This window comes from Triticum urartu, chromosome 3A (assembly GCF_056163025.1).
Source record: "Triticum urartu cultivar PI428250 chromosome 3A, HENAU_Tu73, whole genome shotgun sequence".
NCBI lineage: Eukaryota > Viridiplantae > Streptophyta > Magnoliopsida > Poales > Poaceae > Triticum > Triticum urartu.
The window spans coordinates 605,270,734-605,286,241 of record NC_141875.1 but is presented as its reverse complement, the minus strand read 5'-3'; the positions used below and the strand labels follow the sequence as shown (position 1 = coordinate 605,286,241).

General features: G+C 55.2%; 2 protein-coding genes across 2 annotated transcripts; one reads left to right on the top strand and one right to left on the bottom strand.

The window, feature by feature from the left end:
• Positions 1 to 10,011: 10,011 nt before the first annotated feature.
• LOC147980755 (uncharacterized) lies at positions 10,012 to 12,196 on the bottom strand. The gene has a single exon (XM_087513547.1). It carries the CDS (start codon positions 12,168 to 12,170, stop codon positions 10,797 to 10,799), a length of 1,374 nt encoding a protein of 457 aa, XP_087369673.1. The 5' UTR covers positions 12,171 to 12,196; the 3' UTR covers positions 10,012 to 10,796.
• Positions 12,197 to 13,173: 977 nt separating this feature from the next.
• Positions 13,174 to 15,139, top strand: LOC125545355 (GATA zinc finger protein). The gene is made up of 3 exons (XM_048709272.2): positions 13,174 to 14,219; positions 14,316 to 14,484; positions 14,571 to 15,139. Exons 1-3 carry the CDS (start codon positions 13,464 to 13,466, stop codon positions 15,038 to 15,040), a joined length of 1,395 nt encoding a protein of 464 aa, XP_048565229.2. The 5' UTR covers positions 13,174 to 13,463; the 3' UTR covers positions 15,041 to 15,139.
• The last annotated feature ends 369 nt before the right edge of the window (positions 15,140 to 15,508 follow it).

Below are 15,508 nucleotides of genomic sequence, written 5' to 3'. Positions count from 1 at the left end.
ATCACGTCCCATATTTCCTCCTCCTGAAACACCAAATCTTGCTCTGAGAGATCCAGCGGTTGGATGTTCAGAAATTCAAGATCGACCATGTGCTCTCGAGCCAAGTCCTTCCCCATGATCTCCACGAAGGCTTCCAGGAAGGCCTCCTCCTTGCGCCTTTTGGTCAGTGATTGTTTGCCCGTTCCTAGTGATTGCAGGTATGAAATTTTTGGCCTTCCTCCCGTTCGCGGTCAGGTGAAATAGTTTGGTGCTGGCATCTCCATCTTGTAGCCACCTGATGCGTGACCTCTGTCTAGCAATGGTTCTTTCCAGCAAGGCCAGTCCAAGAACCACATGCTTGAGCGTGGCCCTCGGCCATATTTCCACCCTTCGAGAGTATCCTAGTCTCCTGTGCACAGTCAAATCGTAGGATGACCAGGTTCGCACATGCAATTTGAAGCTTTATGTTGCCCACTGAGGGAGTCCTGGATTAGGGGGTGTCCGGATGGCCGAACTATACCTTCGGCCGGACTCCTGGACTATGAAGATACAAGATTGAAGACTTCGTCCCGTGTTCGGAAGAGACTTTCCTTGGCGTGGAAGGCAAGCTTGGCGATACAGATATGTAGATCACCTACCATTGTAACCGACTCTGTGTAACCCTAGCCCTCTCCGGTGTCTATATAAACCAGAGAGTTTTAGTCCGTAGGACGAACAACAATCATACCATAGGCTAACTTCTAGGGTTTAGCCTCTCTGATCTCGTGGTAGATCTACTCTTGTACTACCCATATCATCAATATCAATCAAGTAGGACGTAGGGTTTTACCTCCATCAAGAGGGCCCGAACCTGGGTAAAACATCGTGTCCCCTGCCTCCTGTTACCATCCGACCTAGACGCACAGTTCGGGACCCCCTACCCGAGATCCGCCGGTTTTGACACCGACATTGGTGCTTTCATTGAGAGCTCCTCTGTGTTGTCACTTTTAGGCCCGATGGCTTCTCCAATCATCAACAGCGATGCGATCCAGGGTGAGACTTTTCTCCCCGGACAGATCTTCGTATTCGGTGGCTTTGCACTGCGGGCCAATTCGCTTGGCCATCTGGAGCAGATCAAAAGCTACACCCCTGGCCATCAGGTCAAATTTGGAAGTTTGAACTACATGGCCGACATCCGCGGAGACTCGATCTTCGACGGATTCGAGCCACAGCTGAGCGCGCTGCACTGTCACGATGGGCATGATTTAGCTCTGCCACCGAACAGTGCCCTGGAGGCCGCACCTGTGTCCGCTCCGACCCCTAGCCGATCACGCCAATCGAGGATAGGTGGTTAGACACCGCTTCGGGGGCTGCAATCTCTATGGTGATCGAGCCGAACACCAGCCCTATTCTCTGCAAAGCCCGTGACTCCAAGGAGCCGGACTCCTCTCCAGACTCCGAGCCCTTCGCGCCCCGACCGATCGAACCCGATTGGGCGCCGATCATGGAGTTCACCGCCACGGACATCTTTCAGCACTCGCCCTTCGACGATATTCTGAATTCACTAAAGTCTCTCTCTTTATCAGGAGAGCCCTGGCCGGACTATGGTCAACAAGGTTGGGATGCGGATGATGAAGAAATTCAAAGCCCACCCACCACCCACTTCGTAGCTGCTGTTGATAATTTAAACGACGTGCTCGACTTCGACTCCGAAGACATCAACGGTTTGGACGACGATGTAGGAGATGAACATGAACCAATGCCTATAAGGCACTGGACAGCCACCTCATCTCATGATGTATACATGGTGGACACACCCAAAGGAAGCGACGACAAGGAACACAGGGATGCAACGAGGGATCGTTCACTCGAAAAGCAATCAAAGCGGCGACGTAAGCACCGCTCCAAGCCCTGCCTCGACAGAGACAATAGTCATACGGATCCAGCCATAGAGCAGGATGAGCCGGCGGACAACGGACATGCCTTCGAGCAAGCGTCTGAACAGGGAAACTTGGATAAACAAATCGAACACCCCGTCCCCGGCGAAAACAACAGTCCGGACAACCTTACGCCGGATAAACTCATGGAGCAGAAGAACCTCCACAAAAGGCTCGTCGCCACTGCACATAGCCTGAAAAAGCAGAAGCGGAAGCTCAAAACTGCGAAAGATGCACTCAGAATCAGATGGAGCAAAGTATGCAACACCACAGACAAATATGCCGGCAGTCGCCGCACAAAAAGCTATCCAAAGTGAAAGCTACTGCCTGAATTTGACGAGGAGGCCTTAGAGCCCCCGCAGTCAAAAAATAGGAAAGCCATCCGGTCGGATGGACGACCGCATGGCCAGCATGGAGCGGCAAGCGGCGCCGCACACAAGCCGGCACGCGATCCACCAAAGGATCTGCATCAAAAAGACGGCCCAGCCAGATCTATATACGGGCTAAGAAAGCAAGCTCTACTAAGCAATGCAACACAACAAATATACGAACATCACGGCACACACAAATACAGGGGCGCCGCACACCCCCTATGTTTCACCGATGAGGTGCTGGACCATGAATTTCCAGCGGGATTCAAGCCCGTAAACATAGAGGCGTACGACGGAACAACAGACCCTAGGGTCTGGATCGAGGATTATATCCTCCACATACACATGGCCAGAGGAGATGACCTCCACGCCATCAAATACTTACCCCTCAAGCTTAAAGGGCCAGCCCGGCATTGGCTCAAAAGCCTTCCCGAAAACACCATTGGAAGTTGGGAAGAGCTTGAGGATGCTTTCCGGGCAAATTTTCAAGGGACCTATGTCCGCCCTCCGGATGCAGACGATCTCAGTCACATAACTCAACAGCCCGGAGAGTCAGCCCGGAAATTCTGGAACAGATTTCTTACTAAAAAGAATCCGATAGTCGACTGTCCGGACGCCGAAGCCCTAGCAGCTTTTAAGCACAACGTTCGAGACGAATGGCTCGCCAGACACCTCGGCCAAGAAAAGCCAAGAACATAGCCGCATTGACAAGCCTCATGACCCGCTTTTGCGCAGGAGAGGACAGCTGGTTGGCAAGATGCAACACCAGCGACCCAAGTACATCCGAAGTTAGGGATGGAAACGGAAAACCCCGACGCAGCAAGGACTAGCGCCGGAATAAGGGAAACAGCCCAAAGAGCACGGCGGTCAACGCCGGATTCAAAAGCTCGCGGCAGAATCAGAGAAAGCCACCCCTCAAGGATAACAGGGACGAGCTATCCAACTTAAACAAAATCTTGGACAAGATATGTCAAATACACAGTACTCCCGGGAAGCCTGCGAACCATACCCACAGAGATTGTTGGGTTTTCAAGAAAGCCGGCAAGCTCAACGCCGAACACAAGGGGCTCGACACACCAAGTGAGGACGACGACGAACCCCACAAGCAGAGCACCAGGAAACAAAAGGATTTCCCACAAGAAGTCAAAACAGTAAACTTACTTCACGTGACGAACAGAATGGCTCCACAAGAGATACGCGCCATACGGCCTATCCCAAAGGAGTCTCGCCAATGGTTCTTAAAACCAATCACCTTCGACCATCAGGATTACTCTAGAAGTATCCGGAACGCAGGCTGGACTGCCTTGGTATTAGATCCAATAATCGGCGGACTCCATTTTACAAATGTCCTGATGGACGGCGACAGTGGCCTAAACCTGTTATACCAGGATACAATCCGCAACATGGGGATAGACCCAACAAAAATTCGCCATAGCAAAACCTCCTTTCAAGGGGTAACGCCAGGCCTGGATGCCCGTTGCATGGGTTCTCTCCGGCTAGAAGTTATGTTCGGCTCCCTCGATAACTTCCGTTGCGAACAGCTAACTTTCCACATCGCCCCATTCTCAAGTAGCTATCAAGCACTGCTGGGACGCGAAGCTTTCGCCCGCTTTAACGCAATACCGCATTATGCATCTCTTACGCTTAAGATGCCCGGTCCACGAGGCATCATCTCATTAAAGGGAAAACATTGAGTGTTCCTCCCGCGCGGAAAACAGTGCGGCTGCCTTGGCAGCCCCACAATAAAGCGGCTTCACCAGCCAAAGCATCTAAACAGGTCGTCAAGACCATGGACACGGCTAGACGAGTCTGGCATAAACATACAATTGATAAAGGCTTAATAGCCATATACCCCTGTACTAGGGGCTCCGCGCATATAAAACAAGAGACAATAAAGCTCAATTTTACCCATTTCGATTCATACTTTGTTTATTTAGTATAACTCATGTTCGGAACGATCTTTCTTTAACTAAGTTCCTCTCTTTTACAGATGAACACCGTGCTACGCCCGTCCAGGATACGGCACAACGGAGACACAGGCGCAGACGTGCAGCAGGGACCCGTTCCAAGATTCTTTTCAGATTAAGACCCTGCGTAAACCTTTTTTACTGTCTCTTGTTGATACACATCCCCTGGTTTCTTGGTATAACCAAGGAGGAGGCTGGCGTTTTGGCATGTGGCCACGTCAGAGTTTTGCGCATACCTGGACACTAGGGGCTTATTACTAAGGGCGTTATCCCGCCCGCCCTCATAAATACCGCATACCTTAGGAAGTGTTCGGCGTCGCGAGTTTGGCCTTATATGCATCAGCTCCGAATCATGTCTTTGGTCAAATGTTGGGTTTGCACGGCTCCTGTGTTTTGCTGCCTTACGTTCCGCTCTATCGGCTAAGGCGGCACCAGGAGAACTACTGCGATTGTTCCCCGGTTCGGCCAGGCGAGCACCTCAGTAGAGAAAGCCGAAAACTGACTGTCATGATATAGCGTGAGACTGGTCAACCACTCGATGACATACCAGAATCTTTAGGATTCCTCCGCATTAACGAAGGGCCGTTTCCCGGCCAGGCACATACGCGCCCCGAGTTCGGGCGAGCGCAGGCGCCACCAGGGGCTATATAAGTAGCCTCGATGTCAAACTCCTATGAATAAGTGAAAGTGATAAAGCATCATAGTCCGATTGCCTAGTTCGCTGCGCTATCACCTCCTTTGTAGGACCAAGACGTTGGATCAAGTGTGAAAATGCGCCTTCTGCGAACACCCCCGCATTATGTGCGTGGGGGCTGAAGCCGACGACTGCCATCTTTCAGATTATATATACATATATGTTAAACGGCCGCACACGAGGTATCATAATACTTGCAGGCACAAGTATAAAAAGCTTCTACAATTTATCAAAATATTGTTTTACAATAATACATGCTATTCGAATATAGTATCCTTCGAGCACTGCGTCTCTATTAAACGAGCGCCTTGCAGAACTTCCTGAAAATAGCGCTCGGCAGGTACTCGGCTTCCATCCGAGTCTGAGGATGCAACAGCGGGCTTCCATCCGAGTCTGAGGATGCAACAGCGGTGGCTTCCATTTCCGCCCAGTATGTCTTGACACGGGCAAGAGCCATCCACGCACCCTCTATGCATGCTGACCTCTTCATCGCATTGATATGCGGCGCCGCACCAAGGAACTGCTACACCAAGTTGAAATAACTTTTCGGCTCTGGTCTCTCTGGCCACAGATGACTCACGACATACTTCATGGCGAGTCTGGACAACCTATTTAGCTCGGCCCATTCGGCCAAACAATCGGCTAATGACAATGGATGCTCTGGATTGTGGAACTGCGACCAGAAGAGCTTTTCCACTTCGCGATCTTCTTGATCTCGGAAGTGCTCGGCCGCATCTGCGGCACTCGCTGCTAAATCCAGATAGGTGTCCGCCGTACTCCACATCTGGTCTAACGGAGCATGTTTAGGATCACAGAACTTCCTCCGCAGCATAAAGGGCTTTCCAGCCGCGATTTCTCCGGCCTGACGCAGCTCCTCCTTCACAGCTCTCATCGCAGAGCGAGCATCCTTGGCATCGGCAACGGCCTTCTTCAGGTCCGTCTGTTCTGCTCGATCTTCTTTTTCAAGAAGCTTGCAATGGTCAACAACGTTCTTCAGCTTCACGGCCATCTCGGCCATTTCCTTCTTGCTTCAGCAGTGAGCAGCCTGTTCGGCTTTCAGCTCTTCAATTGCCTTTCCGGCAGCCGCATCACTTTTCCTAGCTTGCTCCTTGGCTCGGGCAAGTTCCGCCCGAAGATTCTCCATTGCAGCAGCACCATCTTCATCAAGCGCACACATCGTAAGATACTGGCATAAAGCTCCTCTTACCAGGCGCCGCCGAAGGAATTACATACCTTGTGCCTCGTCAAGCCGCTTGTTGACAAGCGCGATGTCGGCATCTGCCACGTCAAGTTACCGCTTTAGCTCGGCAAATCCATCAGTCCGGCTGGCCACCGGACACTTCGCCACCTACATATAAAGGCGACATATTAGACCTGGGATTATGATCCTCTGCGCGCCATCACTTTTGACAACACACAGAGTCTCAGGGGCTACTATCTACACAGGGCGCATCTTATTTATGCGCAACTGTCCAAAAAGGGTACATTATTTCGCGTACCTCAAAACCTGTCAGTAAACTCCTGACAGCCAAGTGCAATCCGCTCTCCGCGGATGAAATCCTCTCAATCACCGTACCCATCAATGCACGGTGCTCCTCTGAGATAGATGCTCGCCCTAGAAGATCCTTCAGCTCCTCCGACCGCGCACCAGACGGCGCCGGACTCGTCCGATGGCCCTTCTCAAAGGCCGGATGTGGAGGGCCTTGGGGGCCATATGACTACCTTCCGGCCCCGCCGGATTCGGAGAAACCCTCCGCGACGATACCTCAGGGTCGCCCGCCTCGCATGGCGGTATGGTAGGGGGAGGCGTTCCGCTCTCCATCATCTCCGGAAGAAGATCCCCTGAAGACGAGCTCTGCTGAGAAGGGCAAAGGTCCGAGCTACAAGGTAAATTTTCGATTAACTTTTCTCAGATATAAAGCAGGGATTTCTCTCGTTTCTTGAAAAGAAAACTCCTCTCTACTTACGGCTCGGTGGAGAGCTGATCCCCTTGAGGGCATGATTCGGCCGAAGTATCCCCCAGCACAGGACCCTCTGGCGAAGATTTCTTCCCCTGCTTTAAGGCCATGGTCTCCGGGTCTTCAGAGGCGGTCCTCTTCTTCCCCTGAGGAGAGGAATTTTCGATTCCTCCCTTCCGGACAACCTCCTTTGAGGAGGCTGTAGCTCCCTTGTCCCCTCCCTCGCTTCCCTTTGAAGGCACAACCTCCAACATCCTGACTAGCACGGGACCCGGCATGGTCTCGGGGAGGGGGGGCGGACACCTGATTAGCTTTGCTTTCGCTATCCACTCATGTTTAAAGGATAGCTCTTTTAGGGGCAATTTTATGATAAATATACGGATAGCGAGTCCGGGCACAAGGCTACTTACTTGAGTATCCGGACGATTGCAGCTCAGACCTGCGTCCTCCGTAGAATCTGTACACACTACTTGTGGTCCGAAGAACAATTTGTACATCTCCACGGGCGTCATGCCAAGAAAATGTTGGAGAACTCGTGGTCCCTCCGGGTTGAACTCCCACAGGCGGAGGGGGCGACGTTTGCAGGGCAGAACTCGGCGAATTAACATAACCTGCATCGCCATGACCAGATTGATGTCTCTTTCTAGGAGATCTCGGATGTGGCCCTGCAACAGGGGCATGTCCTTTGCCGGCCCCCAGTCCAGCCCCGTATTGACCCATGAAGCCAGTCGTGGCGGGGGACCCGAGCGAAAGGCAGGTGGCGCCACCCACTTAGGGGCCCTGGGAGCGGTAATATAAAACCACTCTCGCTGCCATAAGCTGGACTCCTCTTGAAAAGAGCCCTCGGGCCATGGAGTACCAGCATTCTTGCTTATAAAAGCACCTCCGCACTCCGCATGCCGTCCCTCGATCATCTTCGGCTCTACTTTGAAGGTCTTGAGCCATAGTCCGAAGTGAGGAGTGATACGGAGGAAGGCTTCACACACGACGATGAATGAGGAAATATGGAGGATGGACTCCGGGGATAAGTCGTGAAATTCCAGCCCATAATAATACATGAGCCCCCTCATGAAGGGATCCGTCGGGAAGCCTAGCCCCCGAAGAAAGTGAGACATGAACACCACACTCTCACCGGGCTTGGGAGTGGGAATGACCTGCCCTTGAGCAGGCAGCCTATGCGAGATTTCTCCGGTCAAGAAACTAGCCTCTCTCAACTTCAGCACGTCCTCCTCCGTGACGGAGGAAGGCATCCATCGGCCTCGAAGGTCGGAACCGGACATTGTCGAAGGTCCGAAGCGCCTGAAATCTGGAGCCTTGGGTGTTGGAACTCGAGGCGAAGGGCGAACTCGTTTGAGATTGAAAGAAAGGAGTAAGGCCTTGGTCTCTTTATAAGAGGTTGAAAACCAAGGGCCTTCCCCGTGACCGTTTGGGACTCGCCTTTGATCGAGAAAATATACCAACAGGTACGGTTGGGTTACCCACGCCCGTGTTGATGAGAATCCCGGAATAAGGGGACACGATCTCTGCTTTAACAAGACGTGCCAAGGAAACCGCCTCGCTAAACAGGCTAAGGTGGGACAATAAAACGATTCGAATAAAGACTTGGCCGTGGTGTGATGTCACGCTACGAAATACGTCAGCAGATTAGATTTGTGTAAATATTATTCTCTCTATGGCAATATGTGGAAACTTATTTTGCAGAGCCGGACACTACCTTTGTGTTCAAAATCTTCTATGAAGTACTTGGAGGAGGAACCCGCCTTGCAATGCCGAAGACAATCTGCGCGCCGGACTCATCGTCATTGAAGCCTGGTTCAGGGGCTACTGAGGGAGTCCTGGATTAGGGGGTGTTCGGATGGCCGGACTATACCTTCTGCCAGACTCCTGGACTATGAAGATACAAGATTGAAGACTTCGTCCCGTGTCCGGAAGGGACTTTCCTTGGCGTGGAAGGCAAGCTTGGCGATACGGATATGTAGATCTCCTACCATTGTAACCGACTCTGTGTAACCCTAGCCCTCTCCGGTGTCTATATAAACTGGAGAGTTTTAGTCCGTAGGACGAACAACAATCATGCCATAGGCTAGCTTCTAGGGTTTAGCCTCTCTGATCTCGTGGTAGATCTACTCTTGTACTACCCATATCATCAATATCTATCAAGCAGGACGTAGGGTTTTACCTCCATCAAGAGGGCCCGAACCTAGGTAAAACATCGTGTCCCCTGCCTCCTGTTACCATCCGATCTAGACACACAGTTCGGGACCCCCTACCCGAGATCCGCTGGTTTTGACACCGACACCCACCCTCCGTTGTCCCCAATAAGTGAGGTATTTTGCCGTGTTCCGCAATAGCACATCCAGACGCAAGAAAGGATCTGTGATTTCCTCCTCGCAGACCCAAGCATCAGCGACCGCCTCCAAGAATCCGTCGAGCTTGGTCCAAAACAGCTCAAACCTGAACCTCTTTCTAGGCTGCAGATGCTCCTCCTCAAGCGAAAGCTACAGCGGGCAGTGGTCCGAGGCCGATGTGGATAGCGCTTGCAGTAAACAGTCGGGATGGTCCAGTTCCCAATCCACAGACACGAAGGCTCTGTCAATTTTAGTCAGCGTAGGAATCTCCCTTTCATTGCTCCACGTGTACGTCCTCTCGTGCAGGAAAAGCTCCTTGAGACCCATATCATCCACACACCGCTTGAATTTGCCCATCATCCTGCGATCAAGCTTGTTGTTGTTCTTATCTGCCGCATGGAGAATCAAGTTAAAGTCTTCGATAACCAGCCATGGCCCGGGGCAGAGCCTTCTCCTCTCCGTAAGATCGTCCATAAATTGAATCTTCTCTAGATCCTCCTGTGGTACGTACACCACCGAAAGCCACCATGTTGGCCCATCGAGAGGGGACACAAAAGCTGTTAGAAAGTTAGCGTCTAGTGTCACGTTAGATAACTGCACTTTAGACGAGTCCCAGCCCACAATGATTCCACCCCTCGTCACCGACGCCGGGAGATAAGTGAAACCATCATATGATGTTCCCATACATTGCATGACTGTGAACTGGTCCACCCTTTCGAGTTTGGACTCCGGGATACATACGATCGCAACACGCACCGTTTCCATGAACTCCCTAAGTGTCTTTCTCCTGGCCGGCCTGTTTAACCCCCTAACATTCCAACATACAACTTCTAATGAGGCGTGCGACATGGGAAGCTGTGGTACATCCCGAGACACGACCACTATTGTCTACACCGACAGCATCTTCGCCTACTCCAGCTCACATGCCAAGTTGGAGGGCATGATCTTGCCGAATATGGCCGCTATCGCCCTCAGCTGCTGCTCCTGCACCGGTGAATCAAACATCTCCCGTAGCTGACCTAGCGCATCGTCCGAGACCGCCAGATCATCTCTAGAGATCTCTAGGGTTTTGAGAAGCACTGTTTCCGCAGCCGTCGCTTTGGTCTTCCTGTTCCCTGAAGCGCACACCGATCTTGTGGTACGCCGAGGCGTGAAGGGGTCTTGACCCGTGCGCACCCATCGTATGCCTTCTATCTCCTTTAGAAGTGGCGGCGCCAGTTTTTTCAAGAGTCCCGAGCAGAAAGATTTGATATTCCCCAGTGCAGCCAATTCCTTTGCAGATAGATTCTCGTCCGTACCCTGTTCATCCTAGGAGTGATGGTGCACAATGATTTCGTTGCCATGCAGGGTTGGTATTGCATGGCCACTCGACGTAGTCCCATCAACCACCGCAGCATCCAATGGGGACTGATCCCTAGCTGCAAGTCCAGAATCACGGTCGGCCTCACCCCGCGTCTCGAGGTTCGCAGCACCAATCAGCTCAGGTACCGGTGCCCAGCCCAGCAGTTGCACAGTGGTGTCGCCAGTGTCGGGTGTCCCCTCCGTCGTCTCCGTCGGGATTTCCTATGCCGGGGCCGGCCGCATGCCAGACGAGACCAAGACCACAGCCTGGCAATCATGCCGCACCGGATCCTGCATGCGCTCCACATCCAGAGTAGGGGCCTGGTCTAGAGTTGCAGGCCCCACCCTAGCCTTCCTTTGGCCACTAGCTGCCTCCCTGTCTTGTCCCAAATTCCCATCCCTGGTTGCCAACGAGTGGGCCAGCTCTGATCCCAACCTGTCGGGATCAGCGCCGGTCCTTTGAGCATCCACTTGCGACCGCGTGCCCGTTCTCACCAACTCTGGGCCATCCTGATCCGCCTGTACCGATTTGGCATTTGTCTCAACCTCTGTGGCCAGTTCTCTTTGCCCAATGATTGGGCTGATAGCGCGCACTGTCTCAAGTCCGGTCCGCTCGCCAACTGTCCCCATCGCAGAGTCTGGCGCACGATGCGTTGGGATAAGACCGTTTGAACGCCCCTGCTCTTGACCGGGCCGGTCGTTGTGGGCCACCACCGGACCAGATGTGACGTCCAAAGTGCCAGATCCCATGTGTGGAAGCCTCCAAGCGGAAGGCCCCACCCTTCCTTCCAACGCCGCTCTGTATGATCTGAGTTGCTCACCGCCACCGCCGCCGCTGGCCGGAAAGTGTGCACGGCGGCCGGCGCCTCGATTGTCCGTCACTCCACGAGACCAAGGCTGCACGACCCACTCTCCTCCCTGGAATGAGCCGCCTGAGCTGTCCGGCAACCCACTCTGACCACTCCCGCTATCTGATCCAGACTCCCTCCTCCAAAGCTCCGGCGGCGAGAAGTCCCTCATCCGGTCGATGTGGATGAACGTTGGATACTCCAACAACTGGCGGAAAGAAGCACGCCACGCCGCGGGATCCACATTCACCTCCAGCGGCTCCGGCACCCACAGATTCCTAAACACCGGCACGTCGTCTGGGTCGACGCACCAAGCTCTCAGCTTGAACAGCGACAAATCCTCCCTGGCTGTCTCCGGCGCCACACTTTCAATCAAGCACGCACTCCCTAACAGCTCCGCCGCCGTGTCCTTGGCCCAGGCATGAGATGGTATGCCCTCGATCATGATGTCAACCTGAACCCGCATAAGCCTCGATGCTGCCTGCGCCTGCCTGAGCCATGGCTTGATGAAGAGCTTGATCCCAAGATGCTCAATGAACGGCACTGCCAAAGCTCTGTTCATGAACTCGTGCGCGGCAAACACCACCAGAAAATCTTCCGGATGGAACTTGTGAACGGAAAAGCGAAACCTTGGCATCCCCAACTGTGCCGAAATCGCCACCGCCGCCTTGTCGCAGGAGACCGGCGGCCGAGCTCCTCCCACGTACATCACCACGGCCAACTGCAGCCGCCGCTCTAGGTCGTTCATGCCCTCCGACCGCTGCAGCACACAGATCTCATATGACCCTGCATACAGAGCCGCCCCCGGCGCAACAGACGAGGAGGGGAGGTTGGGCGCAACTGCCTAGGCTCCGTCAACCTCCGCCTCAAAGTCGGTGCCTGCCTGGGCGCCTCTGACCTGCGGGCAACCTGTGCGATCACCGCCCATCAGAGCTCATCTGCCGAGATGGGGCTGCGCGGTTCCCGGCACTGTGATGAGACATGACCAGGGAGGCCGCAGCGGATGCACAAGGCCTCGTTGGTGCAATCCTGCCGCCGATGACCATCCTCGAAGCATCTGAAACAGAGACCGAACAGCTCCGGCGGGATCAGCCTCCGCTCCGAAGAGGACGAGGACACAACCCGACCCGGGCTGCCGCCCGCCTCCCGCTGACGCCGCAAATCCCGGCGACGCCGCCACATCGCCTTGCGGGATGTACCCGGCCTGTGCCAGCTCTCGGCTTACGCCAGACCAGGCTCATCCACCGGACCACCCCCCGCCGAGGACGAACACGCCAAGCCAGGGGAGCCCGAAATCCCCAACCCCGAGACAACCGGTCGCTCCCGATGGAGCGCCGACGAGACCGAGGGCGGGCTGCAGGAGCCGGAAGCCATGGCAGAGAAGGAGGGCGGGGAGAGAGTGCGCCGGGGCCGGAGTGGCCGCCGGCGGGGAAGGTGGATGCCGATGCCCGAGTGGCAGCCGGCGTGGGGACGGAGCGTGGGAGCCTCAAAGGGATTCTCCAAGTCGACAGTCGCCTTCCTTCCTTGTCGCTTGTCATCGTGTGAGTGGAAGAGACGGGTCCGTCGATGGAATAAAGGCCTTGTCCGGCAAGCTGCTGTTGCAGCAACGCAACGCAACGCAACACGCAGGGAGGGAGCGTGCAAGACGGCATGATCCATCCCACCACCCACGTCGCCGTGCCTTCTATATTATTTAACAAACTGCAAAGCACACATAGAAAAGTATACATAATCATGCTGACCGATCGACCAGAGAAGAGATATTCTGGATTCTGGAATGTACCTCACCGTCGAGTCCCTCTCGTCGTCGACATGCTGCCATCTCGTAAGTACTGCAATCCAAACCTCCCATTCTGGCCACGGATTTTTATACACTAGCAGAAGGAATCTCGTCGTCGCCATACGGAGCGCTACAAAACGAAAGAGCTGACAAGGCGCCACACCGCCGGAGCCGACCAGTCACCAACCACGCACATCCGAGCCGGCAAACGCCAGCTTGCCACTCGCAGCAGCGGCGATCACGACCACGACCTCTCTCGACATGGATCCCGGGAAGGAGCAGACGGGTACGGCCGAGCCCGGCGCGGCGGCGTGCCGCACCCGCGCGGTGTGCGGCACGGAGTACAGTTGGTGCCGCGCCGTGCTGGGCGGCACCGGCACCACGCTCCTCGCGCTCCGCCTCTCGCGCCGCCTCTCGCGCCGCGTCGCCACCGCGGCCGAGGCGGCCGTCCGCTCCCTCCAGAGAGCGCACCCCGTCCTCCGCGCCCACATCCGCGCGGCCTCCACCTCCAGCCCCACCCTCGCCTTCCCCTCCCCCGCGCCGCAGCTCGCCCTCGCGCCCCAGCCGTCCGCGCTCGACTTCGACTCCCTCCTCCAGGGCGAGCTCAACAGCAACCCATGGGCGTCCGACCCCGGGCCCGACGGCTCCCCGGTGCTTTTCGCTGCGCTCTACGAGCTGCCGCCGCCAGCGCGCGGCGCGGCGCTGTTCGTCCGGATCCACACGGCTGCGTGCGACCGCGCGGCGTCGGCCGCGCTGCTGAGGGAGCTCCTGGCGCATCTGGGCGGCGCGGGCGACCCGGAGGAGGAGGAGTCGGCGGCGGTGGAGGCCGGGCTGGAGGACAGGATACCGCAGAAGGACGCGTGGAAGCCGTTCTGGGCGCGTGGGGTGGACATGGTGGGCTACTCCATCAACGGCCTGCGCACGTCCACGCTGCCGTTCGAGGAGACCGGCACGGCCAGGTCGACGCAGATGGTGCGCCTCGCGTTCGGCCGCGAGGAGACGACGCGCCTGCTCGATGTGAGTTCGCTTCAGATCACTGATAGATGCTACTCCTACATTTGATCTGCACATACAGATTAGTAGATTACTGATAGTTCGCGCATTGTCATCTAGGCGTGCAAGGAGAACGGGGTGAAGCTTTGCTCGGCCATGGCTGCGGCGACGTTGCTGGCTGCACGGCAGTCGAAGAAGCTGGACAGTGGCCAGCAGGAGACGTACTCTGTGGCGACCCTGATCAACTGCCGCCAGTTTCTTGAGCCAGCTTTGGACGATCACAACGTTGGTTAGTCCTTGAAGCAAATCAACTCTAAAAATTTATCATGCTTCAAATCTTTAGATGCAAAAGCTTGACACTGTTAATCGTTGCAGGGTTCTTCTACTCTGCCATCACCAACACCCACAAGATACACGGAGAGGAGGGGCTATGGGAACTGGCCAAGAGGTGCCACGATTCCTACATCAGCGCCAAGAACAGCAAGAAGCACCTCACCGACACCGCCGACCTCAACTTCCTCATGTGCCGGGCCATCGAGAACCCGCAGCTGACGACGGCGTCGGCGCTCCGGACGGCGCTCGTCTCCGTGTTCGAGGAGCCGGCCACCTACGACGGCCTGTCCGGCCTGCAGAGCAAGGCCGGCGTGGAGGAGTACGTCGGCTGCGCCACCGTGCACGGCATCGGCCCGTCGATCGGCGTGTTCGACTCTGTCAGGGACGGGCAGCTGGACTGCGCGTGCATGTACCCTTCTCCTCTGCATTCCAGGAAGCAGATCCAGGAGATGTTTGACAAGGTGAAGCTGATTTTGCACGAAGGGTGCAACGCGGGTGATGAGAAACTATGAAGATTGTACGTAGGGACTTTGTGGATACGTACTGAGTAGATTCGAAGAATGTTGCTCCTTTCGGTAAATGGTAAAACTTGGACCCCGTTTGGTCTGTCACGCCATTGGTGTTGCACTTTCAGGTGGGACTTAGGCCAATTCCACCGCGCGACCTTATCCTTTCCGGCCTCATCCGTTTGGAGTAAAAGGGACAAAAGAGGCGTCCCAGCGCGCGGGAGCAAACGGACTTTTGTCTGTTTTGTGTCCGCTTTCGACCCATTCACGGCTCAAATTTGCGCCGTTTTTGGGGTAAAACGGACATCACGCGGACGCGCGGGTCGTCTGCGCGTGTCCTCCCCTGGCCCGCCCGTCGGTGGCACAAGGCGGGCCTTTTTCTATCCGCCCCCTCCCTTCCTCTGGCCGCACCCCCTCCACTCTTCCCCTCGCTGCCGCCGCCGCCGCTGCCATTGCAGCCGTGCAGTTCGGACG